The sequence below is a fragment of the Acipenser ruthenus genome, chromosome 14, assembly GCF_902713425.1.
Source record: "Acipenser ruthenus chromosome 14, fAciRut3.2 maternal haplotype, whole genome shotgun sequence".
Taxonomy (NCBI): Eukaryota; Metazoa; Chordata; class Actinopteri; order Acipenseriformes; family Acipenseridae; genus Acipenser; species Acipenser ruthenus.
The window spans coordinates 11,836,497-11,857,416 of NC_081202.1; the positions used below are offsets into that span (position 1 = coordinate 11,836,497).

Genomic DNA, 20,920 nt, shown 5'->3' on the forward strand with positions numbered 1-20,920 from the left:
AACTAATATTTTGCTTAACTAGACCTTTTTACTTGTTTTAGCTCTTAAACAGTTGCAGTTCAAGTTACTTATCAAATGTTATAGCAAACTTAAAATATGCAACTGTTCAAGAGCTGAAAACAAGTTAAAAGGTCTAATTTAAGCAAATGATCAGTTCAATTAAGGGTCTAGTTAAGTAATTGAGAGCTCGGTTGGAATGAAAGCCAGCAGACATGGGGGGTCCTCAGGACCGAGTTTGAGAAGCGCTGTTTTAGAAGGAAGTTCTCTATTGATATGATCCTCTAATTTTTTTTACTGTTTTTCCAGATGCCATCATTGACAGCAATGTCCTAGCTAACAGTGCTCGGAGATTAGAAGTGATCAGGAACTGTATTACTTACATCTTTGAAAACAAAACAGTAGAAGCTAAAAAGGTGGGTTTCTTGATGCATTTGTTTTGGTGTACTTTGATGTTTTACATGTATATCTAAAAAAAAATCAAAAATAATTGAGTGTATCAAAATGTGGTTATGGATAAACCCAGGGTTTTCCTGGCATTTATATGTTTGTAGTCACTGTTGACTAATCCTTTCGATAAACTGGAGATCACTGGAGATCTTCAGTAGTCACTAGTGGTACAAAACTCTACAGTCCTCAAGGGGTGTTAGGCCTTCTGTTTTTATTCCACATGTACGTTAAATTACTATAATATAGATAGATATATTGTATATACACTGTTGTGTAATAAATTACTCCTGCATCATAACTAGGAGTGTGCTGATTGACACAGTGAACCGTGATATTTTTCTTGACAATATGATTGTCGACCCCTGACCCCTGTCAGTACACTGTGGTGTTTTTTTTTTTTTTTTTTTTTTTTTTTTTTTTAAAAAGTAAAATTGTCTTCTAATATCAACAAGAGCATGCATTATTTTGTGCCTACACTGCTAATTAGGTAATATTATTTCTTAGCATGTCCTCTAGCAGCCTCACCTACCAGTCGCTGTGTTCAGAGTGTTTTTGTCAAGTCAGAAGCAGAAGCTGAGCGGAGGCGGGTTATTAATGTTGATAATCTCATCAAGGTGACGGCGGAATTCAACCTGCTCTGACCGGTTTAAAATCCAGTGTGCACTCCCCTCATGTTCTTGATAAGACTCAGTCACGCTGTGTCTAAAATGTGTAACACTTGAATTTGCAGGGCTCCAGACAGGGACTAAAGGGGGGGTCAGAGTATTTTCAGGGTTAGGTGCATTTGTGCCTGTAACACAAAAATGCTGCCTCTCCATTTAAAAGCAGGTGTCAATATTTATGAATGTGCTAATGCCGTCCAAAAGTGTTGTGTAAACATTTAGTATTTAATATCGTAAATAGCAGAACAAACTCACTGCAATTTAAACTTGTTTTTACTGAAAAATGAACAGTAACGTGTAATCATAGCTGTCTGTGTTACAAGTTGTCAGATCAGGACTTCTCTGACACTGAGCATGGGAGCTGCAGCATGCTATTTCCCATGTTACAACTGTACACAATTAGAGGTACCGTCAACAATTCCAGAGAGAGCACTTTTAAAATATAAACATGCCACATTCATTGCAGTCACCAGCTGCATAGATTAAGCACTCGGCAGAATGTGGCAACACACAAGTGAGTATAGACATGAAGTTACTGTTTTAGTATAAACAGGAAAGAAAAGCAAAACAGGCCGTGAAGCTTATTTGAACAAAAGTGCTTTACCAGTATTATTGCAAACACTGGCACATGCAAATGAGACAATTGTGTGTGTGTGTGTGTGTGTGTGTGTGTGTGTGTGTGTGTTTTTTTTGTTTCATGCTTAATTTACTGTTTCGTGATACATTCCGTATCGTGACCCTCGTATCGCGATACATATCGTATTGTGAAGACACTGCCGATACCCCTAATCATAACGATGTATTTTGCTCCCTTGTTTATTTTGCAACTTTTGCAATTGTGTTTCAATATTACACGGCACTACAACAGAACAATGTAATTTAAATAGCCTACCAAGTGCTTTTCATATAAAAAATAAATCCTATTAATTTCAGGTTTTCCATCTCTAAATAAAAGGTGTAGTACAATATATTAGAGTTGTAAAATATTACTTAAAAAATCTAGTTGTGTGATAGAGTAACATTCCATTCCTTTCTAATGTAGTCATACATTCACTTATTTTCAGACAAAATACTAATTTATTTTCAATAATAAAAAAATACATAGGAATGAGACGTTTCCATTGATAAAATTAAAATGTCAAATGTATATATAACATTTGTTTTGAATAATACACAGGTGCTGTCTGGCATAATATACGTTTGCTTCACCTTTCCAACACTGAAGAGGATTTTCAACAGCTCTGCGATATATTCAAACCATAACCCTGCGTTCTTTGTCACTACACCAATATTGGAAAGCCTTCTCAAAGGCAAATTCAGAAATGTTGTCAAGGTTTGGCGTGTCCGCAGACATTTGCATTAGCAGGTTTTACACGTGTCACTTTAAGCTGATTTCTTAGATCTGTTTTTATTACATTGTAGTGGCTGAAACCATGCTCTCAGCCAGCTGTTGACATTGGTACTACATTTACAGTGGAGGTGATTTTAGTTATGCAGGGAAAGCTAAGTGGTACTAGTGAGGTACCGTTCGTAATTAACAGGTTTTGGTTTGGGACTGCAACAAATAACTGTGACTGTATTGGACTGTGTTTTGTTAAATTATTTTTTTAAAAATCGCGGCAGCCTTTCGTAAATGCATTATTTTTCTTTGTTGCAATGCAGTAACTATAGGTCATTGGAATATTTTCTGCATCATAGACAACCCGTGGGCATTGAGATTTCAAGTATATCTGGAACTTTGCTGTTTCTTTTCTTGTTTTGTCTGACGTATTTAAACTTTCTTTTTTTTTTTTTTGCCTCAGGTTGCATTGTCCCCTGTAATTCCAAGTTTGCATCTTTTTCAGATTTGAGAGAGAGAGAGAGAGAGAGAGAGAAAATAAATTGTAATCTGTATATTACACTTACATTTTAATATATATCTAGAGAAGCACATGTCAAATTGTGATTATTTTTTTTGAGGACTTTCTTTAGCACAAGTTATTAAGCATGTAAGTTTCTGGGAATATATGTAGACATCTGTATATCACACTTAAATGTTTGCTTGTGAATATACTGTTTTACTGATTTTTTCATTTTACTGATGGTATTTACAGCTGTGGTAGGGGTTGTATGTTACTAACTTACTTGTTTATAAAGATGAGGATTTTATAAACAAGTCAGTTCTCAGTTAATGTTGGGTAATTCCTTTATCAGGAAGCCCATTAACTTTCCTTATAAGATGTTTGCATAAAGTTATGGTTCAGATTATTATATTATAGCATTTATTATGATGCACCACCAGTACATATATTGTCTTCAATGTTAGCACTGTGAGCTGGGGGTTATTTAGTTTCAAAAACTTTTTTTTTGTGTGTGTATGAGGATTATCAGTGTTGAAATAACATGTATTCTATCATATAAGTAAGATTCAAATCGCATACAAATAAACCACTTGCATATTTTGGTTGGACTGTTGGGAATAAATAGGGGACAACACTCCAGGCATTTAGCAACTTTGACAACTTATACACAAAGTTTGAGGTGCTGGCTACAAGCTGTTTCAGGCAGTACACCTTTGAGTTTTAACTTGATTTCAATTTTAATTTTCCCAGTTGTTGCCTGCAGTTCTGAGGGCACTAAAGGGACGTGCAGCCCGACAATGCCTGACCCAAGAGCTGAACCTCCATGTACAACAGAACCGGGCTGTACTGGACGATCAGCAGTTTGACTACATTATCCGGATGTTGAACTGTACCCTCCAGGTATTGTGCATTTAAGAGTTTTTTACACTGCTGTTTTAAAAGCTTCTTTCACTGTAACAAAATGTCATGGTCATATACAAATAGTTTCTTCTTCAGCAGCTAGTGTACTGTAATCTGAGAAAATGTAATTTTAGGACGAAACCTTTAATTAATGAAATAGTCATATGTTATCTTTTCACGACAGACCTTAACTGATATTCTAATTAAACCTTCTTGCTTTTGTCGCTTCTGCTATTATTATGAAGACTTTTCTCTATATTTGACATATCTGCAAACAATGTTGCATAATTGGCACAGCTCTCTTAAAGATGTAAGAATATACCATGGTGGAAAGTTTTGTTTCAGCTGCTGATTTTGGTATGTTTAACAGAAAGGTTTAGAACAGGTCTGTGTCAATCTAGTCTCCTTTATCAGATGTGTGGTTTTACCATGGAGAGACTAGAGTAATATTGCGAGATGCTTTATTTTAATTAAATCTAATTTTTAAAATTTAATTTCATTATATCAAGGAAAGGTACCAGACTTAAAATGCATTATGCATGCATATCAACAGATGGCTCACAGGAAAGTAGAGGACCAACTGTATACCTTCATGGAAGAGTACATAACAGGGCATATTTTAGAGAGATTACCTTGTAGTTTACTAGATTACAGCTATTGTAAACTGGATGTGATTGTATCGCAACATCCGTGAATGTCGTTTAGAGTTGCAGGTGTCTCGATTTTGCTATAATTCACCTCTCCTCTCATAGGACTGTTCTCATATGGATGAACATGGAATAGCAGCAGCACTTCTACCCCTCGTTACAGCCTTCTGCAGAGTAAGTCAATCCTTTCTTACATTTTATTAAATTAGTTTAGTCTTTCGTTAAAACAGTTTTTATTAGTCAAATGAATAATATTGTTCATATCTCTCTCTCTCTCTCTGCATATATAGTCAATTGTGATTAAAATGGTCCCAGCCAAATTTAGCAGTCACTTACTGTAAATTGCTTCTTTATAATGCTAATTCAGTTAACACTAATGTCCCGTTTGTGCGGATTGTTTTGTGCGCATGCATCAATACCATTTCCGTGAAGCAGTGCAAGAAACCGGCGTTATCTTTGCAGACAAAAGTGGAGTTGTTGAAAGCAGTGGATAATGCATCACCACCGTAAGAAAAAAAAATGTTCCTGCATATTTCAACATTCCCTCAGATACTTTGTCAACCATTCTGAAGAACTGGGGTACAATAATACAGGCCTGTGAACAGCAAACTGTAGATGCAAGTTGCCCACATTTACGATTTCATTAGTACCCTGATGTTGGGCACACCTTGCTTTTGTGGTTTTAAAAATGCCTTTGATCTGAATGGGACATGTAGATTTCAAGTGAAGTTAATTTTATAATCTTTTTAGAAGTTCACTTACAACAGTGTTTTCAATAAAATGCACAGTAATTTTAAATGTATACTACTTTTCATTGTACTGTGATTTTAAATTGGATTTCTGTCAATAAAAACTGACAGCATGCATTTGGGTTATATTCTGAATAATATTCCGTCTTTGTGGACTGCAGTGTCGAGATGTGTTCATTGTTGTGATTGTTGCAAAAAATTGCAATTCTTGGTAACTTCTACAAATCCTTCCTTGAACTTTTATTGTGTGTTTTATTTTTAGAAACTTGGAGCTGGGGTCACTCAGTTTGCCTATAGCTGTGTTCAGGATCACAGTGTCTGGACCAACATGCAGTTTTGGGAGGCTATGTTTTACAGCGACGTCCAGAATCACATTCGTGCACTCTATCTTGAAGGCAATGAAAATGGGGAACATCACCAGGTAATAAGTGCTGCATTAATACATGCACAATTTTACCATTGTTCCAAAAATGATATTTAAAGACTAATGATATAATCACTATTAAGTTCTTCTGTCTATTTACATCTCCAACAGGAACATGAGTCTGTACCAGAAGACAAGTCTGCACTAGAGATTGCTTCTGAACAGAGGAGACAGTGGCCAATGCTGAGCAAAGACAAGCAGCAGGAACTGATTCAAAAGGAAGAAAGCACTGTGTTTAGTCAGGCTATTCACTACGCCAATCGCATGAGTTACCTGCTGCTCCCCCTGGACACCAGCAAGAACAGGCTTCTGCGGAGCTCTGGGTTGGGGGACTTTGAGAGTGTCAGTAACAGCTATGTCACCAACAGGTATCTATAAGGCAGGACCTTTGTAGCCTTCTTTCACATCCCAATGGAATACATAAAATAAGAACAGTGGATAACTGTTTCCCTATTTTATGCAGCATTGCAGGTAGCATGGCTGAAAGCTACGACACTGAAAGTGGTTTTGAAGATGCCGAAAGTTCTGATGTTGCCAACTCTGTGGTCCGGTTCATCAACAGATTTGTGGATAAAGTTTGCACTGAAAGTGGTGTGACCAATGAGCACCTGAAGGCTCTTCACTTGATGATACCAGGTATGATCTGCGTGAATGAGGGATCAGAATTGTTGTGCTGGTTCAGCGTAGCGTGTTTCCTTTTTGTGACACTGGTTTTATTTTTTTGCAGATATCGTACAGATGCACATTGAGACGCTGGATGCTGTTCATAGGGAAAGTAAGAGACTGCCAGCTATACAAAAGGTAACCAATTTTTATATAGGGCTGGACCAAGGCCCTTAGCGACGCAGGTACCCGCGTCCTTTACGCACGGGTCGTTTGTCGGGACTTCCAGGTTTGCAGTTATCTGCGTCCCCGGGACATGCGTCCGTCTGACGCCCCACCGCTTTTTTTAAACGTGCAGGTTATACAGCTGCATTGTGTGACGTGCAAGCTTCAGAACGTTGGCGGGCTCATACGTTGTGCCCGCTGTGGAGAACTGGAAAACGTCTTGGATCGGAGCAGACTGAACACTATACTGAGTTGCGCCCCTTTCACGTGACCTCCTGAGTACGTTTGCGCGTTTTACTAAAAATCATTTCAGACTTTCTTGCTGACTGCTTCCCATGCATAAGCAACTGTTTAAAAACCTTAGACATTTTTTTCACGGTAAAAAACGCTTATCTCATGGTCTAAAAATAGGTGTTTCAAGATATTTAATGATTTTAAACATAATATTTCTTAAAGCAGAAAAAAATAGCATTGTAACATTCAATATTGGTAATTTTCTCTAGAGTTATGATGTAACAAATGTTTCTAAATATTTAAGTGCTTTAAGCTTCTGGAGCCTTTAAGATTGAGAGCAGAGGGGATGCCTGGTTGAGTAGAATGGTTAGTTGTCATTTGATCTTTATGGAATTTTCCTTTTTGTGGATTATTTTGCTATTCCTTTTTGTTCCTCGTTATTTTATACAGAAAACGTTCTGTTTATGGCTTTTATTGTACCGTAACATTAAGACTGTACTTTATTGGGACCACCAACATTTTCATTGGGACCTCCAAAATTTCCTCTGGGACCTTCAGTTTTTTTAGTTGTGGGTCCTGGACCTTCAATGGGGAAAAAGTTTTGGAGAGCCCTGGGCTGGACAAAGACATATAGAACACAGGCCTGGTACCCAACACTTCAAAATCAAGTTTCTTGTCAGGTATGTCTAAGAGATGACCTTAGTGGGTTGTCTGCAGTTATAACTATGCATGCAGGATCTATTACCTGAGTGAACAAGCAGACTAAACTAAAAATGGCTGCAGTGTTGGATTGCATGGCAGATGGATTATTTGTTGGATCTTTCTGTACATGGAGAGTGCTGGTGGATTAATGATTACAATCCTTTTTTCTACACTATGTTGTGTTGTACTGTGTACTGTTTTTGGCTTTACAGAGTTGACAGAGTTGGTTGGAAAGTTTTTTCCAAATGCTTTGTCATAGATCTTGGTTGTACTCCCCTCTGATTTTACTACAACATATATCCGGACAGCATAAATCAATTGTGTGCTTGTTTTTATCGTTCTATTCTATTTTAGAACTTTTTAAACAAATATTGTACAGTATTGTGCCATTGAAAATGGATATTGTGACCTATGAATTGCAGCGTTTGACCAGCAGCTTGTGAGCTATATCTTGCTATCCCTATGTGGTAGTGTCCTGGTATACTTGCCTCAAGCGGCCGAGGAGAACACAGAAGAGACTGTGGTAGAGAGATTGACGTTGTTATGACGACACAGACGCACGGGATTTAATCAATACACATAAACAAAGTAAACAATAATGTCATGTGACGCTACAAGCAATGGTAGCACACAGAGGACGATACATGACTGTACAAACACTCAAAATAAAACACAATATGACAAACTCTAAATCAAAGGTGCTGTTAAAAACGGCAGGCCTTGCAGCAGTCCCGATCACAGTGATCACTATGTTTTTATACTGACGCTCTGCTGAGACACGCCCACCTGCCTGCTGGAACAGCTGATTGCTTTCAGCTGCTGCTCCACGCATACAGGTAATCGTCCCCGGCAGAGCGCCACAGCAGTTAAACAATTAAATCAATTTATTTACATTAACCCAAAAATACAATAAAACTTCATATTTCCCCATGTGCAGGGCTTCCGCCCTGCCACACCCTATAATTTAAGAATGCTATGTAGTGGAATGTCGCATATCTGACCGTCACATCACCGCCTTGCTAAATAAATAAATAAATATTAAAATTAGGCTACAAGAGTAATGGTATTGGCAGCAATTGCAGCGTCCGCGATGGAAACAGAAAGAAAGCGTTATAGCAATCGGCCTTTTGGTGCTTTCTCCTTTGAGAGATGGGCTGTGTGCGTGTGTCAGTCAGCTGTGTGTAGCAGTGACGTTTCAATACACCAGTTGAGAAAGTTTTGTGTTTTACTCTTTTTTTGTGCAATGTGTTTATATGATGGGGTGCACAGTTGCAGCGTGTTGTTGTAGCTTTAAATGCATTTGAATTGAACAAAGCAAGCTTCATGAATGCATTGTTTACCGGCCGTTTGTTTAAAGTAGCCAAAGCAATATTTAAACCAAGCTTCTTATCGGCTGTTGGCAATATCAATAAAGTAGCCTAATTAATCTCGTTTACGTTTGCTTACTTTTAAAGCAAAGAATTTCCCTGTGTTTAAAGCATGAGTGTTGTTTTTGTTCACTAACCTATTCATGGATGTGTAAATGTCATTTTCTATAGATGTTCGCAAATCCGACTTTTTCACATATTCGCCTATAACCCCAGTCCACAGTTAATTTATTTGCCATAATTTGCAAAAGATTTATTAATACAGCACTCCATAATGTTGTCCCATAGCAGTGGAATAATGCATTATTTGTGTTTTAAACAGTCTGACATTATGTATCTAGTTTTTTGTGTTGAGGAACATTGATACATTTATAGCCATAATGTGTGGTTTACTCAGTAATCATATAAATAAATAGGCCTAATAAAATCTCAGAGTAGTAGGTGTCATAATCTGAGTTTTATAGTTAACTATCAACTCCTACAGTGTGTTTATTTTACTGTTCTTTCTAAAAGTCACAATTACTGTTGCTGATGACTGCATGTATTTATGATGCTGTGTTCTTTTGCTTTGCTTTTAAATGTTGTTTTTTATTGTTGGTGTATTTAATTTTGCTTAGTTTTAGACCAACAAAAAAAACAACACATTTGTTCACTGGGGTCTATGTAAATGACACGAGTCAGTGAGTTGTATTTCTTTCACTTGCAGCCGAAGCTGCTGCTTCCGGCACTGCTGGTGGGTGAGGAGCTGGTGATGGAGGGGTTGAGGGTATACCTCATTTCAGATGGCCGAGATGAGGCAACAGGTGGAGTAATGGGGGGACCACCCTTGCTTCCTGCAGAGGGAGCGATCTTCCTTACCACTTACAGACTCATCTTTAGAGGGACTCCCACTGACCCCTTGGGTACGTTAAAAGAAGGCGGCAAGATGAAGGGACAAAGGTGTTTTTAAAATAAATAATTTAAGTAAATTACTTGAAAGGTGTTTCAGTACATTTTTAAAAGACATGGTTGGATTTACAAAAATAGAGATTTTTCTTGATTTTGTATACTATCTATTTCACTCAGTTAAGGCAAAGCTGCAGCTTGTGCTCTTTATTTGCTGGTACAGGGAGAGTTCTAACAACAAGCACGCTTCTCTATTTCCAGTGGGTGAGCAGGTGGTAATTCGGTCATTCCCCATTGCATCCCTGACAAAGGAGAAGAAGATTTCTGTTAGTGTGCAGATGGACCAGTTCATCCAGGAAGGGCTGCAGTTACGATCGTGCACATTCCAGGTAAGAAAAATAAACTGTACTTGGGAATGGGGTGAAAGGAAATCAGCATTCTGTACTCTGTACTTGCTGATCACAATTGAGTTTCTATTTTATGGCCACTTGAAGAGCTCAACCTGAACATATGCAATTTCTTTTTTGTTTTGTCACCGGTCTGTTTCAGTTAATGAAGATTGCTTTTGATGAGGAGGTAGCATCTGACCTGGCAGAAGTGTTCAAGAAACACCTCCACAAACTGCGTTACCCACAGCATGTTCACGGGACTTTTGCTTTCACTGTTGGACAGTCGTTTAAACTGGTGGTTGAACACAAGCATAAGGAGAAGAACCAGTCCTTAAAGTAAGATTACGTTTACAATCTGAAATGATTTTTTTCAGTCCTATAAATATCATAATTTTTCCGTTTTGTATTACAAAAGACAGATAAGTTTGGAGTGCAATTAAACCATGAACCTCCGCACCCCACCTTGTTCCAGTTTGCTGAGATTCGAAAGTACTACTTTCAATGTTAGACAGAAGCAGGTGGAAATGTCCTTGGTGTGTGTGTGTGTGTGTGTGTGTAATGCCATTTACAAATGATGATGGTATGGTAGCACTAAGGTGATACTTTTCTCAAGTTGGGAGTTGGTTATGTTTAGCATGGTGTTGTCTTGCATAATACTCACCTTGTGCTATATTAAAAACATATAACTGATGAAATCCAGCACTACAGTGATGGTCAGAAAGAATTGTCTTATTAAATTCCAATAAAATGGTGGCTATGGATCAGGGTGCTTCTTAATGTGCAATGTATAGGGGTCTACTTTAAATTGCCTTAAATTACGTATTTTTCGCGGGTTGGTTATGGAATAAAATTAGGATTTCGCGGACATTTCACGGACCTGTTTAAACATTAAATAAATCGAAGTAGACAATATTTCAGAGCACTATAAAAGCCAAAAAATAGTGGTACTTGCTTCCTTGCTAAAACAGAGTGCTGTCATTTGTTAAAGGCAAGCATGCAACATCCCCCAGCAGTTGCTACTGACATTCTCTGTCTTGTGTGGACTTGCCCATACATTGAGACTGCACGTTCTGTATCCACTGAATTGGTTGGAAGTGTAAGGCAAAGCATTGCCAAGTTATACAGATGTGGAAATCGATTAGAAAGTCCCAAAACTTGGTTACCCAACGGCATCTGGCATACTTTAATAAAGGCAATATATGCAGCACGTTGGTTGTCATGTTATTTGTCCAGTCCAATTTATTTTATTAGTACCAAGTCAAAACAAAGAAAACATGCCTATTCAAGTCTAAAATTCTAACTGCATTTAAAAAGTAAGCAGCAGGTTGTTTGAAGTGAGGTGGCTGTGCTTACCTGTAGTACTGATTTAACTTGGCTACAACTGGCATACTTTTTGTCTGCGCTGACTTTCCAGTTTGTTTTCTGAAAGCTGTTTATTTTGAGTTCTGTTCCGCAGCCTCTGTAGTAGCCTTTCATTTTAATGTGTGATTCTGAAGCTAAATAGCGATTTTGATCGTATTTTCTCCAAAGATACATTACAAGATGTGCAAAACAGTTACCTTCATCTGTACAGTTTCTTTTGTAAAATATCTTGAGACGATCATCAGCCAAAATATACTTTTGCTTTTTTTGCTTTGTCGTCCATTTCTGGTATTTTACCTCCAATGCTGAAAACTAGGTTTTAGCAACCTAAATCAAAACAATGTATTACTGACTTTGTCCCACCCTCTACTGTACAGTACAGGTCACAGAAAAGCCAGTACAGATGCACTGATAGGCTGATTAAAACATTGTTGTCATTTGAACAGTAAACAAGAACATTAACCACTTTGGAGTATTTTTTTGTAAATGTTATTTGTCTAAGGGTGTTTTTACTTTTAGTTTTTTTTTTGCCTAAGTGCAATGCACACAGGATGGCGAAGGAATAAAAAAAAAAGCCTACCTACAGAAGGATGATACGTAGTTTGCGTCACTTGCATTGTGCAGTAGTTAATTTAAACGAAGTTTCTTTTTTCTCTATCCGTACTTGTCTGGTATGCATTGGCCCCTAAACGAGGTGAATCAGTTAGTGTATACAAGTACTTTAATGGAATTATACAAATTTATTTTTAGATTTTATTTCTTGAATCCTTTTCCTGCTGTTTTTCGTTTACTTCAGAACCCTTTCCAAGAACCTTGTGAAAAATGCTAAGAGAACGATGAGCCGTCAGCATGTGACACGAAAGAAGTACACGCCCCCAACGTGGGAAAACAGGAGCAGCCTTCAGTCTCAGGTTGATGAGGATGACATTTCAGGTAGAAGGAACCTTGCTGAATTAAACCAGACAGTATTTTTTGTGTCTAGGGAGGGACTGTTAGGTCAACAGGCCTAAGAAGGTGTATATTTCATAAGTTTGATTCTAGCCTTTTCACTGTAACTTTTGGTATCCCAGAGAAGATGTGTAGGTGCATGTATTAGCACAATTCAAACCAGAACCATAGGTAATTTAATTTTGTTTTTGTTATTTTTTTGTCATATGTTTTGTGTAAAAATGTTAATTTCAGAATAAAACTGAAAATAAAAACACAGAATACATTAAAGCTCTTAAGTTATTTAATATTGCACGATACAGATATTTTATAGTGGTACTAAGTTCATACCTCGGCATTTACCTGACTTGCATGTTTTTGTTTCAATTTCAGAAGAAGTGGACCAGAGCTCCTTGACCCTGTCTTCCACCATAAAATCCTCTGATAGGCAAACAATGAGCAACGTGGTGGAGCGGGCATGTTGCAAGGACTATCAGCGGCTTGGCCTGGGCACTCTGAGTAACAGCCTGACGAGATCAAAACATGAACCTTTCAGGATATCCACTATAAACCGCATGTATGCGGTTTGTCGGAGGTAAGATTAATATTATTTTAGTATTTATTTTACTGTGCAAGCAAAGACCAGTTTTTCCAGCATTAGTTTCCTTTCAAGTACAAAATGTAACCATTACTGAAATGAAAAGTGTCTGGTCCCTGGGAAAGATCACACCACTGTTTTGTTATGAGGCTACGTAGAATAAACAAGGGAAAGAAAATGACATGCGATTTAAGTTCTAAAAAAAAAAAAAAAAAGGCTGTCCAAGAAAGTGAATAATAGTACAATTCTAAGAATTGATTTTTTTCTAAAGAATGAACTTGTTTTGCTTTTGAACACTTTTTTCTACAGACAGAAAAAATGGGAACTATATTGGCATATTACATTTGTTAAGTTATATATTTTCTTTGCAGCTATCCAGGCTTGTTGATTGTGCCCCAGAGCATCCCAGACTCCACTATTCAGCGGATATCACGCTGCTACCGACAGAACCGCTTCCCTGTGGTTTGCTGGAGGAACTCCCGGACCAAGGCTGTTCTGCTCAGGTCGGCCGGGCTGCATGGCAAGGGAGTAGTAGGATTCTTCAAGTCCCCTAATGCACCAACAGCAGGTTAGCAGCCGTTTCAAGCCAGTCTGTACTTTTGGATTCAATGCTGTTATTAAATAACAAAGTACGCATTTTGCTACAAATTATAACTGGTACGTGTAACAAAAGAGTATTGGAGGTTGCTTGTCTGTAACCTTTGTAGCTGTCTTCTAATGCTTGGCAAGGAAGAACTGCTTAATAAATTGCTGCTGTGCTTGTTTGTCACGCCACAAAAGTAGTTTGTACCAGTATTCAAATGAATTGGGCACCTTTTTCTTTCTAGGACCCTCTCAGACAGACTCCACCAGTCTGGAGCAGGAAAAGTACCTGCAAGCCATCATCAATTCCATGCCTTCCTACTCAGATGCAAGCGGGAGGAACACACTGAGTGGCTTCACCTCTGCACACATGAGCAGCTCAGGTAGGCATTATTAATAAGGATACGATTTTGTCACGGTACATTCACAGCTAAAAATAGACAATTTAACAGTGATCATGGCTACATAGATTTGAACTTAAAGAAACAGATTTATTAAATATATTTATTAATATAAAATGTTAATATTTGTGCTAAATAAACATCTATAATGCATTTAATGTGTTTTCTTTTAACACACGCTCCTGGTCAAAAGTAAATATATTAAAAAATAATTATTAACAGTTACCTTTGCAAACAGCCATAACAGGAATATGCTAATAATAATCTGACCACAAATCATTTTTAAAATAAATGTACCGTGTAAGTATTCACCTTTTACATGTTTAACCGCTTTAACTTTACACTGCCACCAATTCAAAAGACTTTTTATTTTCACTTGAGTCAAAACAAATGGCAAATTTCACAGGTACTATGGAAGTCGTGACCACCGTGATATAATTGTATACATAATCATTATTACTCAAAGCACAAGTGTTTTAAACACAGTATTCAGTTGGTTGTAAAAAGTGAAAAAGTTTTCCTTGTTGGTGTCAACAATTAAGGACATTCATAGATCATCACCGTTACATGATAACAGTATAATAAGAGTGTTTTTATGACCATAAAATGTCTGCATATTTCTCACTTCATGGCTTTTATGGTTGAAATTTAGTGTAAAAAACCAAACAAACAAACATTGGTGTGATAGGGCCTGTGGAGCAGTTGAGGAATGCCGTCACATGGCCTGTAAGTAATTTATCCTTGTATCAAGAATTTAAATCCTGAATTCAGTTGGGATAAATCTGATTGATTTGCCATGATTTCATTAAAAAAAAATGTTTAAGGTAATGTAACTAAATGGCTGCCAAACAATTGATGGGCTATATTGCATGTTGTAATCTTATATAATTCACATGTACTACACTGCACGCTACTTCTACAAAATAAATAATATTTAGATTGAAATTGTATTTATTATGTTAATAAAATAAGTGCACTATATTTGAAAATCCTATTCTACAATCCACTGATACCAGTGAAATAAATACAAAAATCATGTTGCTTCTACTAGAATAATTAGAAAGTCTTATAAGTCTTATATGTACTTGAATTTCAGATTCTTCAGATAAGCAGAGACAGCCAAAGATTGGAGCCCTTATGAAACAGGTGATGGGCAGCAAAGAAGAGCCTCCAGGTACCTTTAGCAGGGGAGGTGAGAACCTCAAATACAGACAATAATGATGATCATACAGGTTTAAGACTGATCATTGATTCAGAGGCTGTATAATCACATTGGCAATACTTCCAAACTGTCACTTTTCAGAATCTAGTATTGGCAGACATTTAACCTGTTATCAGGAAGCAATGTACTGGAGCAAGATTGCTCCAGTAAAAACCCAACTGTATAGATGGGTAATTGTATGTAAAAATAATGTGATATCTGTATAATGTGATATCTTCTAACAGTTGTAAGTCGCCCTGGATAAGGGCGTCTGCTAAAAAATAAATAATAATAATAATGTGGAGTTGGTGAAGAACATTCCAAATGACTCAAGTTATTACAGATTGTTTATTTGGATGTAAACCATACACATTAAACATGTATAATTTGTACAATCTGGGACTGACTCACAGATGTAGCTTCTAGTAATTATGCACAGTTGCATGCAAAAATGGCTTGCCCTTTACCATTTTATTCATACGATATCTTTTTTAATAGAAATGCCTTTGCAAATGGGCTAAGTGATACCAGTGTTTCTGGTGCTGGTTTTTGTTGTATACCATTATTCATTGACAGATGCTGTTTTCAGTTCTGAAATGAAGTGGCAAAATACTTCATTATTTTGCTGGAAAAGCATGGTTTTCACTTAAGAGTGTTTAAAGTTGCTAATTTTAAATATAATATTTGTACAGTATTATATTTAAAGCTACAGCAGTTTTATGTTGCTTTATTAGCCCTTGGTAATGAGGGTATTTTCTATCCTATTCAGCCTCTGTGCTAGGTCACAGAGCTAGGGTCACCTCTCTATCACAACATAGAACATCTGTGAAGGCAAGAAACCTTCCGAGAGGTATAGTAGATCAAACCACTGGCTTTAGCTTCTGTCTAATCAATCAGTATGCTAACAGTGGTAATAATAACCTGCCTTAACCGTTGCTGTGTTTTATGTGAATCATTGTCTCTCACTTACAGAACTAATTTTGTGTTTTGATTTTGCTTCCTCTTTACAGTGTACGTTCTTTGATTTCATGAAAACAACGTTTAACCCTTTTTAATGTCCAGTAACTGCTGTATTTTTGAAGACTCCATGTCACTAAAAATGTTTGTTTGGTAAAATGTCCTCAGTGGAAGTGTTTGAGTCTGAAGGTTAAAGAAGCTGCTACTTCCCTTCTCGTACAGGAGCCTCTGTTTCAATTGCTTCGTTAAGCCTTTGTTATCCCCATTGATTTTCTTCCATGTTTATTTTAGGGAAATGGGGCAGTATTCGTGGCAGTGGGCGGATGAGCAGCTATAGCCCAGACATTGGAACCAGACTAGCAGGAAAAGATACATCATCCCCACAATCCAATGGAGGGCCGTCCGAGGCACACTTCGTCCAACAGCAGAGGGCTTACCTATACATCATAGGAGACAAGTCACAGCTAAAGGTGATATACCTACCCACCAAGAAGCCATAATGATAATAAATACAAATAAAAAAACTTCTCTTTTGCCCAGGCAATGTTACAATTTAGCCTGTTACTAGATTTTAAGTGTGTTTTCCTAATGGTCTGGATTTGTGGCTCTTTGAAGTTTACACGTAGAGTAACATTTTCTCGTGCCATTGCCATGAAATTTGTAATTTTTGAATTTCAGTTTACCCACTCATGAGAAAAAACAATTTACAAGTAACTCTGTTTTACATGCAATTTCCCATGATATCCAGTCAATTCTGTATCATGAATAATTAAGTTATCATGATCATCCTGATTTAAAATAAAAGTATTTGCTACTTTATCATGAGAATATGGAATAAGTAAAGCAAGGCTGTTGTAATGTCAGTGCTGCCTTACTGTAACTGAGTAATTTACTCAAAGGATGAAATCAGCCTTTTTAAACGTAAAAGTTGAAGAGTAGAAAGAAAAAGGATACAGCGCAGTCTTCTAAACAAGGATTTATTGCACAGTGTTCAGTAGACTAGGCTAAATTATAGAATGTATCTCAAACTGCAGGGCAATGCAGTTGGCTACAGTTCGGTAAAATGTATTTAGCCTAGACACTAAATATATAACAATTAAAAATGTTCCTCTGAAGGAGTAATCTCAATGATAGGAGGTTGATGAATTGTACTATTGATTGATTTTTGTTTTTCACAGGGTACAAAACAGGACCCTCTTCAGCAGTGGGAAGTGGTACCTATTGAAGTTTTTGATGTGCGGCATGTGAAAACTAGCTTCAAAAAGCTGATGAAGGCTTGTATTCCTAGCTCCACATCCACTGATCCCAACATGACCTATTACCGGTGCCTTGAGGAGTCAGATTGGCTGTGTCTAGTAAGTACAGTTTAGTCTCATTAGACAATGCTTAGACACGGTGTTGATTTTACTATTATTACTGAGCAGAGGTTACTGAGCAGAATTAAGTACATTATCTGAATTTATGTACTTATGGTCCAGAATATATATATATATATATTTTTTTGGATTATCAAAGTATACTCTTGAGCATGCAGAAGTAATTACACACAGGTATGTGGTTAATGATGTAGGGACACTCCTGTCTTTTTTTTTTTTTATTTTCAATGTATTTTTCTGATGGTTATTTTGTTTTGCTGCTTTGTCACGGTAGATCCACAAGGTTCTTCAGGTTTCAGTGTTGGTGGTGGGGCTGTTGGACTCTGGCTCTTCAGTTATGGTCAGCCTGGAAGATGGATGGGACATCAGCACACAGGTAGCTAAAGACTAGACCTGGCTAAGTCAGTTAACGATACTACTCTAAGATAGTTTGCGTCTGCATAGCATTGGTTTATAAGATATGCAGAAAAACAACTTGGAACCTGAATGAAGTGTTCGTGCCGTATTAATAGATTACTAATGTTTACAATACAATTAATACTGCAGTTCTGTGTTCAGATTATCATTAGTCTTGTGTTGATAAGGCATAATGAGTTACACAATTGAGCTTTTTATCAGGCCCCCCCACTCACTTTTGCAGATACAATTATATTACCCTTATAGAAGTGTCCCATAGTAAAAGCATACCAAATTGTAATAAAGCACATTGATAGCATGGTAAATAATAGGTAAGCACTGTAAACCCCAGAGAGGTATGGTAAAGCATATTAAAAAACATGGGAAAACATGGTAAAATATTGTAAATGCATAGTATATCATGGAAAAATCTACAAAACTGTGAATTTACCATGGTAAACTTTTATAAGGGTAAACAGAGCAGTCCTTGTCTGCATCTTATTTGCAGTAGGCCTGTAAAGTCTGAACACTCACTCTCATGAGAGAGATATTGAAAAGTAATCATCGCACCAAAGGATTATGACAGTTCCGACAGTAACCATTGTATTCAACTTAGTAAAGATTACAGAAAAGTTGAACTACAATTTTAAAACTTTCCTACTGTACAAATTGACCTACATCATAAGCTACTTTTGCTTTAAACCTTTGGCAGATATACATCATGTACTGTTAAATCTGTACTCTTGAAACTAAAAGTTATTTTAAACCTACAGTAGCAGTGCTACGATACATACAAGTAAATGTTAACCACATAACTTGCTGAACCTACACAATAATGTTTTCCTTCAGGTGGTCTCCCTCGTTCAGCTGCTGTCAGACCCTTACTACAGAACAATGGATGGTTTCCGGTTGCTAGTGGAGAAGGAGTGGCTATCTTTTGGTCACCGTTTCAGCCATCGTGGTGCACAGACTTTGGCCAGCCAAAGCAGTGGCTTCACTCCTGTATTTCTGCAATTCCTGGACTGTGTTCATCAGGTTAGACCTTGGGTTCCATTCCATAACCTGGACATGTAGGCTATTTCATAAGAAGGCTTTAAACCAAACATTTTATAGGAAACGTGGGTTATTCTGTTGTGTCATGTCTCCAACTCAGGCCTGATTTTCAGAAACCCTTTTTCTACTGTATTTTATTTGGAGAATGGTGGCATTTTGCTTTTCCTTTTGTTTCAATACTCCCAGCAAACCAGGATAAAGGTAGGGAAGAGCCTTTCTGGCACAGTGTACTTCCATGAGTGCTAATGCCCTACATGTAGAGTTTAATTTACATTGACATTATAGACATCTTGTGAGCAGATATATGAACACAAGTGTGTTCTTCATATCCTTTTATTTTGATCTTATATGCTGCTCGTAACCGTCTGTCTGTGTGTCTGGTTGTCTATCTGTCACACATGGTGAACATGGTTGTTTTAGTACCAGTCTTCACCAAACGTTTGTTATACACTCATAGCCTATATACTTTTCAGATTGTATTTGGCTGTAATTGGTAAAAATATGTTAGACTTAAGCACTCTATTTAGAGTTGAAAGAATCTGGGAATTATAGTTCTAAAACCACACAAAAATAAACATCACATCGCTCCCATCCCTTTACAACTACTTTGCCTCATAATTAGTTGTATGAAAGCATATGTTTGTATCTGCACACATTCTCATGCAACATTTATGGTCAGATATAAAACAGTTTATTTGCAATAGTAGAAGCAACTGTTAGTAAAGATTAGTAATCAAAAGCAGCTACGCTTAAACCTGTGGTTTTTAATTTTATGTCCAGTAGTCATGAAGCTTGTTTAACATTGCAGGCATTGAATGAAAATTCAGTAGAATTTGTTGTGTGCTCTGTTCACCTGTACCTTTCACATTTGGCCACGTTAGCTAAATGTTCTAGGATTTTTATGAGTACCATTGTAATTTCATCAAGTTCTTTTAGCCAGACACGCTCAACTCAGACTTATCCATGTCTAAAGATAAACAACCGATAGCACACTTTGGAAATATGCCAACTATTTAACACAATTTTATTGCTGATTTAATGATCTGATTTGGACAACGTTGTTGACTTGTCCTTCAACAAGATTCTTGTTCAGTTTTCATTGGTGTGCCTCCATAAAACCAGCAATAAAACAAATGTAGTCATCCTTACAGTGTTATGTTGTGTACTTGTATGGAACAGAACATACTGTCTAGGTATGTAGCTGTCATAATGCAATACCAGGCTCTTGGATTGATGTAAATGCAATTAAAAGGTTGCTCTTGTGAAACTGTTCTTATATGTCCATTTTATTTAGATCCACCTTCAATTCCCCATGGAGTTTGAGTTCAGTCAGTACTACCTGAAGTTCCTGGCCTACCACTATGTTTCCAACCGTTTCAGAACCTTCCTGCTAGATTCGGATTATGAGAGGATTGAACTTGGTAAGAGCCTTGTGCCATATTATTTGCCAGCAGTACCCAGCTCAGGCACCATAGCTCCATTTTAGTTTTATGTTATTGTATTTGTTTTTGTTTTGTTGTTGTTGTTGTTGTTGGTCCTGTGCAAAAAAACAAACAAACATGCAAGTTAATTCCCAGCATGGAATTTAAATTTGGATTGTGCTTGCTTTAGGAGGTCATATTCCCCTCAATTACAAAGAGTAAACTGAACTTGTTGTCAATTACCCAGGTGACCTAGAAAAAGTAGACTTGAAGCAGCTAGACATAATTTTCGTTAATTAGAGTGAAAACCTTCTGGTCTAAATTGATCCCATTATACAAGCCCTTATAGTCAAAGAAGTAGTGAGTCAACATTAAGATGAATTTGTCCATAGAAAAAAAAACATTTTGAATCATCACCAGGTGTGATGTATGAAGAGAAAGGTGAAAGAAAAAGCCAGCAGATGTACAAGTCTGTTTGGGATTACATCGACCGGCTGAATAAGAAAACCCCCATCTTCTTTAACTACATGTTTGCTCCAGAGGATGGAGAGGTGAGTGTTCTCATAAGAAT

General features: G+C 37.1%; 1 protein-coding gene across 5 annotated transcripts in view; it reads left to right on the plus strand.

Moving 5' to 3' along the window:
• The window catches only part of LOC117419750 (myotubularin-related protein 5-like), a 71,193-nt gene that overhangs the window by 37,937 nt on the left and 12,336 nt on the right, over positions 1–20,920 (plus strand). The window contains exons 15-36 of one of the 5 annotated variants that reach the window (XM_034926229.2): positions 307–413; positions 3,701–3,850; positions 4,603–4,671; positions 5,509–5,667; positions 5,782–6,038; positions 6,134–6,306; positions 6,398–6,471; positions 9,508–9,703; positions 9,948–10,075; positions 10,236–10,411; positions 12,234–12,370; positions 12,758–12,959; positions 13,334–13,530; positions 13,790–13,927; positions 15,042–15,137; positions 15,916–15,996; positions 16,395–16,573; positions 17,282–17,458; positions 17,754–17,855; positions 18,725–18,910; positions 20,223–20,349; positions 20,770–20,900. In XM_034926229.2, the coding sequence (XP_034782120.2) occupies positions 307–413; positions 3,701–3,850; positions 4,603–4,671; positions 5,509–5,667; positions 5,782–6,038; positions 6,134–6,306; positions 6,398–6,471; positions 9,508–9,703; positions 9,948–10,075; positions 10,236–10,411; positions 12,234–12,370; positions 12,758–12,959; positions 13,334–13,530; positions 13,790–13,927; positions 15,042–15,137; positions 15,916–15,996; positions 16,395–16,573; positions 17,282–17,458; positions 17,754–17,855; positions 18,725–18,910; positions 20,223–20,349; positions 20,770–20,900 (3,242 nt within the window). The remainder of the gene's footprint in view (positions 1–306; positions 414–3,700; positions 3,851–4,602; positions 4,672–5,508; positions 5,668–5,781; positions 6,039–6,133; positions 6,307–6,397; positions 6,472–9,507; positions 9,704–9,947; positions 10,076–10,235; positions 10,412–12,233; positions 12,371–12,757; positions 12,960–13,333; positions 13,531–13,789; positions 13,928–15,041; positions 15,138–15,915; positions 15,997–16,394; positions 16,574–17,281; positions 17,459–17,753; positions 17,856–18,724; positions 18,911–20,222; positions 20,350–20,769; positions 20,901–20,920) is intronic. The other 4 variants (XM_034926231.2, XM_034926230.2, XM_034926232.2 and 1 more) reach the window with 4 other exon arrangements.